The sequence below is a fragment of the Condylura cristata genome, unplaced genomic scaffold, assembly GCF_000260355.1.
Source record: "Condylura cristata isolate star-nosed mole 26May11 unplaced genomic scaffold, ConCri1.0 scaffold00003, whole genome shotgun sequence".
In the NCBI taxonomy this organism is placed as follows: domain Eukaryota; kingdom Metazoa; phylum Chordata; class Mammalia; order Eulipotyphla; family Talpidae; genus Condylura; species Condylura cristata.
Window position 1 is genome coordinate 2,484,909 of NW_004567104.1, and position 8,472 is coordinate 2,493,380.

The 8,472-nt window shown below is 34.0% G+C and overlaps 1 protein-coding gene across 5 annotated transcripts in view; it reads right to left on the reverse strand.

Annotated features, from left to right (window-relative positions):
• Positions 1-627: 627 nt before the first annotated feature.
• SPTSSB (serine palmitoyltransferase, small subunit B) overlaps positions 628-8,472 on the reverse strand; it is a 41,113-nt gene continuing 33,268 nt past the window's right edge. For all 5 annotated transcript variants that reach the window (XM_012731601.1, XM_012731598.1, XM_012731594.1 and 2 more), the window contains one exon: positions 628-1,847. In XM_012731601.1, the coding sequence (XP_012587055.1) occupies positions 1,585-1,815 (231 nt within the window). In that variant the 5' untranslated portion in view covers positions 1,816-1,847 and the 3' untranslated portion in view covers positions 628-1,584. The remainder of the gene's footprint in view (positions 1,848-8,472) is intronic.

Here is an 8,472-nt window from a genome sequence, read left to right on the forward strand (position 1 = left end):
GCTCATTTCTCCTGTCATGAGCTTCCTGGTGGCAAATACTTCAGTGTGGCATGATCTGGACATTCTTCCTTGTTTTGCCACTAGCAGCTACAGGACAAGAAATCTGCTTTTTCCAATTCTCTATCTGTAACTCGGAGACGTTAGTAACTATTTCAACATATAAAACATACCTTCCATTGAGAAAATCTTAATAAGAGTTAGTTTTACTCAACAATTTTAAGTTCAGTTGTCATATTGAAATAAGAAATGATGAATTTGGGGTGAAAAATAGATTAAGCAGATAGATAATGAAAAATAAGGATAAAGCAAATCTGAAGGTGGATATTTTATTTATAAAATTAAAGCTAAATTCATATTACAAAAATCATAACTACATGCTCATGTTTGGTTTAATTTCTAAATACATATTTGCTATTTTTTAAAACAACATGCAAGTTATGTTGGCATGCTAAGAATCTTTAGTTATCTTTGAAATTTTTTTTATAATACAAATAAAGATTATTATTCAGAAAACTAAAAACAAAAACAAAAACAAACTCCTTAATTGTTAAAATTAATATTTTAACAATTAAAACTACAAGATTTAATTGTAGAAGCAATAAAAACTACAAGATTTTTCTTTGGCATTCACAATTGATTCAGCAGTATAATTAAAAAAACTTGTATTTGTTTTCTAAGATAAATACTGTGAAGACAATTTAATAAACTTGTTTTTGCTCAGCAAATGAGCTACTATAAAAAAGCATTTAACTAGAGCTATGGAGTTCCTGCAGATAGAATTATTACTTCTAGCCTGTTTTATTATCTTTTCCCCTGTAGTCCAATACATGCCTTTTCCATTCCAACCACATGTACCCAGTGAAAGAAATTTCTCTTTTTCTCTTCAGCATCATGCAAGGCAAGGCAGCATCACAAGTCACACATCTGAGTTTACTTTGATTATATTTTGTTTCTTACACTTAAAATTATTTTGTATTTAATACTTACTGTATTATCTAAAATCAACATAGTTGATTTTAAACTCCTACAGGCAGGCTTTTAAAGACATGATGCAACTAAAAGGAATAATTGCTCTAGTCTATTTTGTTTTTTACTTGAAGTAAAATAATTTTAGTTATTAGCAACTTGTTAGAAAATAAGACTCTAGGGGACTTATATAACTAATTCACATCTTTCTATATATTGTAAACAAGGATAGGATATATTTTATAGTAGTCTATGAACAAATTTTTAAAAATATATCCTTTATTATAGGTATCAAGGGAGGCTTTTAAATACAATTCTGGTAGGTCTTTTATGAGCCTATTTTCTAGAAAACTTATATGAAATTTCCAGTTTTGAAAAATCTAAACTTATATGTTTAATTTAGGAACATATTGTACCAAGGTAATGGCACTATATATCTTATGGTCTGATATACACTGCAGCATGTACAAAAGAACCTAAAGAGACACCTTAAATTTCAGAGAGGATATAACAGTGCATAGAGAAGAAAGGATTTTTCAGGTCAGATAATGAAAGAAGACATAGTATTCACCTAAATCAATAATTTGCAAATAACATATGTATGCAATACAAGCAAGATCAGTTAGATATTGTACTATGATAACCACATATTTTGGAGAAAAATTCCCAAGCCAGTCGGATGTGGATTGGGATAAAGACATAGGCAGTGTACACCACCATAGCAAAAATGGTCAGTAAAATAGTATTGAACATCGATCTCTCCCAGGGCTCCAAGACAGCACAGCAGCTAATGATTTGGTATTGATAGTAGAGCCAGGAGAAATAGTCTTTCACACGCCTGAGATCCATGGTTGGTTTTTTCAAATTGTCAAAAATTTGTCCTGTTAAAGAAGGTAATAGATTAGAAGACAAAATCATAGTATCACCTTGGATTTTCATGATCATGGCAAACTGAAACATTCAAAGAGTGAATAATGATCATTAAATTAATTATTATGAATATTACATAGAAATAATGTAAATTACATTAATTACAGAATTTAATAATATTTTCACCATTAATGATAATTGCTAATAGAAATACAGCAAAATTATTAATAATATTAATGTTTATTTAAAATGACCATTGCTAGTAATTCTAATGATAATAATATCTAAAAATTTAGGGCAACAATATTTCCTTTAACATGAACAGTGGTAGTCATTAAGGGATTGCTGAGATCTCTCAATTTAGTGCAAAGTCCTTCAAAGCCCTGGCTAAGGTATCAAGTATAATTCCGCTAACTACATGTACAGAAAGAGATATACATGAAATATCTATTTCCTATGTATTTCAGAAAAAGTGTTAAAGAATAGTACAGCAAGTCTGTTATCTTTGCTTACAAATTTGGACTTTGCCTGGCTTATAGGTACTTGGCTTTTGGAATGTTACATTCTTATCTATGGTTAAGGATGATTCACTATATCGAGAATGCACAAATATTGTAATGTATGGTGAACTCCTGCTTTATTCTGAGAGTCTGGAATCTCAGTAATTGGTAGGTTAAGAGTGTCCACATGACAGTGCCAATAAAAATGTTGGTCTCTTTAATGGGCTCTCTGAGCAGAAACACTGCACATATATCATGGCACTTTTTGTTGGCAGAGAAAGGAGTGTACTCACTGTATGTCTCAAGGAAAAGAGAAAGCAGCAGGAATCTGTAAATGGATTACTTCAGATTTTATCTATGTCTGTCTTTCTTGCTAATCATATTATAGAACCTTTCACAGCTTAACTGTGAGTGCAAATATACATTGAACCCCATAGAGCTTTCAACTGAGTCCACTGAATATATGAGTGGTATTGGAACCTATGAACCACACAAGAAACCTAAGTATATATTTCGGTGATCAGTTGGTACTTGAGTAGAGAAATTATAATTATGTAAATCATATAAAATCCTCTGTTGCCCTCAGATAGAATCATAGTAATAACCATGTACAAAAATTCCTAGAAAGAGGATTAGCTGGCATTTCCTTAAAGAAATTCCGGAAGATTTTGCTAACTTTCATAGGCATGGTGACTATCTGGGGATACAAGCTTTATCCTATGAGTGACAGGACCTCAAAGATTTATAACAGGAGAAGGTTGTGCTTAGTTTGAGAGGATGAGACTTTATATATCCACAAAACATTCCCTGAATTCTAAAGCTTAAATGAGGTGATTTTAAATAATAATCATTTTAGAAAAATCCAAACCAATCACATACTAAAAATCAGTATATTAAAATACTCTTAATTTTATCTTTACAAATGAGGTAAATTACTCACTTAGAAATACCATTGATGTGTTCTCTATACAATTTAACTTTTAAATACTGATTCCTAAACCAGGGCCTTGAAGAAATTTATGTTGGGGACCCTCAACAATCCTTTGGTGACTACCCCAGACTGCAAGCCCAGCCAGCAGGTCCTCAGTAGCAGACAGGGGACTGAATTATACATTTGTAGGACCTCGCTACCCAGTCTGGACCCACAGATGTGGGATCCTCAGTCCTTTTTGTTCTCTGGATATTGTCTTGGTGCCTAGAGTTCTTGCTGGTCAAGTTCAAACATAAAGTAAGGCAGGGGCCTCTCACCAGGGCAAAAGTCTTGATATAAAGAACATACTGGGAAACCAGCATCTGCTGAAACAGCAGGTAGATTTCATGGCAAGATTAGCCTAAGCAGCTAGATTACTTTAACAAAAAGTTAAGAGAGAATAGAAACTAGAAACAGGATATCTGATCAGTGGGAACATTGTTGCTCACCGAGGCAACAACTCCTAATCACCCTCATGTACTTTGTGGCAGACAATCATGCATCACCAATACCATCCCTATAATGTATATTCCTCTGAACCTAATCTTCTCTGAACCTAATCTTCAATAAATGTGAGACTGCCCTTGTGAAAGAGCTGCACTTCAGATGTGGAAGTCCCTCTAGAATTGTACTTCCAGAGGCGTGAGCCCCTCTAGGTCTCTCTCTTTTTCTACTTGGACTATGAGTTGTCTTTTCTTCATTACATATCACTCCTAATGCTGCCACCCCTTGAGGCAGCACACAGCTACACCAGGGAGTACATCCCACTCAGCATGCTGGCATTTTCCAGCAAACTGAGACCACAAGCTGGGCTTCACAGGGCTTTGTTTTATATCAGGGACTCTTAGTGAGCATGCCTGACTCAAAGCATACCCAGCTTCTGGGGAGTGGACAGAGACCTGAGTCACATCTTTACAGGATCTAACTATTCAAAAAAGGCTTCCAACATACCAGGAAGTACATCCATTTTAACCCTCTACCCTCTTTGGGCATCAAAAATAGGCCCTGACCCATTATTCCCAGGTAAGGAGAAGTCCCAATAATTCAGCTTCTTGACTCAGCATCATCCCTGCCCCACTAACTGCCAGAAAAATTGCTCAAACAAGCTTTGGGGGAAGTTCTAGCACCACACCAGGTTTTACAAAACCCCAGTAGCAGTACCCAATACTAAGTAAATGGGGGGTGACGAGGGGAAGACTCATACACCAAAACAGCCCAACTATCAATGGCAGAGGAAGTCCTCAGGAGAGCACCACAGAAAGAATTTCATATTACAGAGCTGGACAACAATGACAGAGAAAAATTGTTTCTGTTGATGAAGAATTCAAAATAGCCATGACTAAGAAGACAAAAACATGCATAACACCCAAACCCTCTCAAAAAACAAGTCAGAGATGCAGAGAAGGAAAAGAATGCTATAAGAAACACAATTGACAAAATTTAGACTGAAACTTTAAGAAAATAAAAGAACTGTAGGTTGTTCAGGTATCAGTGGAGGAGATAAAAGTTGTGGGGGAAATCTGGGGAAGTGGAATAAATGATATGGAAGAACAAATCAGTATTCTCAAAGATATGAATACAAATATGAAAAGAACCAAAGGAATGAGAGATACAAAGAAAAAAGATTGGAAAAAACACTTTCAGAATTATCTGACAGCATGAGGAAGGGAACTCTAAGCCATAGGAAACCAAGAAGAGACAAAGGAACTGAAAAATTATTCAATAATTTTGAAATAATTGAGAGAACTTCCTAAACTTGAAGTTTTGTAATAAAAAGTCTTAGAGGAAAATTGTGGTGAATCAAAATCACTGACAAAGTAAAACAACTAAAAGGAAATAAGGAACTTTCTTTTCACACTTTTGAATTAACTAAATAATTCAATATATATGTTTCAGAGAGAAAAACCAACAGTATTGCTTATAGACAACTTATAGACAACTTATAGACAACTAAGTTACTCTAGTTAAATCTCATATTTAGGAGTGAGTTACTGAAATACCAAAAAAAAAAGGGGGGGGTGCTTTACAACAATTTATCTAAATTGTCAGTGTCAACTTGAATTATACACAAGAGCAGTGCTTCTGTGTCTATCTACACTAACTTTATTGTCACCAGTTTTCAGTAACACTAACAAAAGCACAACAATATAAAAACATGTATTTCCAGTTCAACTGTTAAGTATATTCATTGAGCAACATATGTTGGGTATGTGTTGAGTAACTAATTTCATAGTAGTCTTTGTTGTCTGGTATTTCCTTATAGACTCCAGAGGAATTTATGAATGAAGGACTTCTGCAGGAAAAGAAAACCTGGACTTCATCTTTAAAATTCCATAACATTTAGGAAATACTAAATTCAGATTAGATCAATCTCAGAGTTTGTAGGGGTTATTAATAAATTAAAATTTGAATAATAAGTACATTGATATCAAATAGATGTTATGAAAAGGGAAAGAAATTTATAGCAGAGGTGATTACTGTGATTGAGTTTATCTTGTTTCTGGTGTGCTTTCACTAACTCATATAGAAATAGTGCAGTAATATTTATGACAATGTGACTGAAACTGAAGGGCATTATGCTAAGTGAAATAAGTCAGAAAGAGATAAATACCAGGATTTCACACACATGTGAAATATAAGCAAAAAAAGGGCAAGGAATAGATATCAACAAACTCTTGAAGTATGATACATAACTGAGACTATCAGGTGAGAGGTCTGGAGGGGGAGAAAAGTAGAAGCAAAGTTAGGAGGGCAGTGAAATATGGTGGATACCTAAAACATATACAAGGTTGTAACTCAATATTACCTTGATAAAGATAATTAAAAAAGAAGCAGGGCAGTGACATTGTTTATTTCTGCTAATATTAGAGTGAAGAGTGGGGTTTCTAGACTAAGTTTTCAATTATAATGTCATTTTCTTAGTATAAACTTCTTTATTACTATTTTTTTTAAAGATTTATTTATTTATGCATACAGAACTGGGGTACAGGTCAGAGGTACAGGGGCAGTGGAAAGATTCACCAGAGACAGAGTGGGGAGCAGAACAGGCAGATTAACTGAAATATACTACTGAGGGGAGCAGCGGGTGGGTCAGGAGAGGTCTGCCGTGCCATGTGGGTCACCTCTGGGCCAGGGATCTAACTCCTGTTGGAGTGGCTTTAGCTTCGTAATGCTGTGCTTTAACCTGCTGTGCCACCAGGGAGGGCCTTTTATTACTATTTTTAAGAAACCCTGTTATCATATAAAGAAGGAAAGAAGAAAGAGTATAGCTTCTTCTGTGTGACATTTTCCTTCTGAAGATAATGTTCCCCAGGACTGACAGGGATTTTTTGTTTTGCTTTGTTTTGTTTTTTAAGAAGTAAAACAAAATTACAGCACTAATGAAGTTTTTATACCATTAAAAATCATTTTAAGAAATTCATTAAAGTAAATGCATACTAAATACATTAAAGTAAATAAATATTAAAGTGGCATTACAACATGTGAAAGATGGAAGCAGCCAAATCTTTATCAGCAGATTAGTGGATAAACAAAATATAGTACATACATACCTTTGAATATTTTTCATTATTAAATAGTAAGGAAATTCTTACAGATGTTACAAGGACAATTATGCTAAGTAAAATATGTGAGTCACTAGAAGGCACATGCTGAATGATTTTACTTCATGAGATATCTAGAGTAGATAAACTCACAAAGTAGAATGGCATTTGCCAGGGTTTGGAGGAAGGGAGAAGTTGGGAGTTGTTCAATAGGTATGGAGTTTCGGTTTTGCAAGATGAAAACATTCTGGAGACTGATTGCAAAACAATTTGACTACATTTAACCCTACTTAAGTATACATTAAAATAGTTAGAATGTTAAAATTTACATGCATTTTACAATTAAGTTTAAATGTCAATGAATAAGTGCAAAAATTATGAAGGGTTGACATTTTAAAATATACTTTAAAATAATCTGAACAATGTTTTTTAAAAATCATTAAAAGTTACTAAGGTTCTCAACACTGTGGAACATCACTGCTAGAGAAAAAACAAATGTGTCACTCAAAGCTGAATAAAAGTGGGAAAGTGGCTAATTTGTTTGACTTACTGTTTTTTTTTTTAAGAATTTGTTTTCTTAAGAATACGCCTACCCATGAGAAATTAACCTTTTATATCATAACCTTTATAACCTTTACATATCATCATTATATCTGATGTGTCTTTAAAAACACAAGGAAAAAATCTTGACTAAAGGAAAGAAAAGTGAGTTACTGCCAACTTATTTGTCAAAAATGTGCTTGATGAACACGTATTCCCAGAGCTCTGCCAAAGGAAATTTGGTTGTATAGACAATTGGCCAACCAAGAAACTTCCAACAGTATTTTCTGATACCAATTTTCTGTTTTCTTTGCCTTTTGGGGGGAAACATTGAATAAATTTCCTCACAAAACTTTTGTCTTATTTTTCTGTCTTTCTTCCCCCTCTTTCTCATTCTTCCAGCTTGTTTTTCATTTCTTATTACACTATCCAGAAAACTTCTGGTAAAGAGATTAGTTTTTCACTTGTTTTGCTGACCAGCAATATTGAACTTTCATGTTTGTGGCTTTTGTGATAACACTACCCTCAACTAACTTACTTCTGTATAACAGTTATCACTTATTTAGAAAAATGAGTGGAGAGCTAAGCTGACATCAAGGTTGATGGAAACATACATGGCATTGTTGAGGTGTGATTAATATAAACCTCTTAATAAAAGGGACATATCCCTAAGCAAGGTGGTTAGCATTCCAGATCAGCTAATTTGTAGGGTGGAGAATGGAAAGAGGTAGAGGAGAGGGTAAAAAAAGAAGACAAGAGTTTACAGAGTTGTCAAAACATGTTGCTGTTTTAAGGTAGTTAAATTACGCTAATTAAATTTTGTAATCTTATACTTAGAAGGATAAATAATATACTAAAAGAAAAATGTCTTACTGACAATTTAGCCAAGTGGAGTTCTCATTCTCTTGGGAGGAACAGTGCAGCTTCATTATTTATTTATTTTTTTTAACATACTTTTTTTTTATTTATTCGTACAGAACTGGGGTACAGGTCAGAGATACAGAGGGTGAGAAGATTCACCAGAGAGAGAGTGGGGAGCAGAACAGGCAGATCAACGAAGTACAGTGCTGAGGGGAGCAGCTGG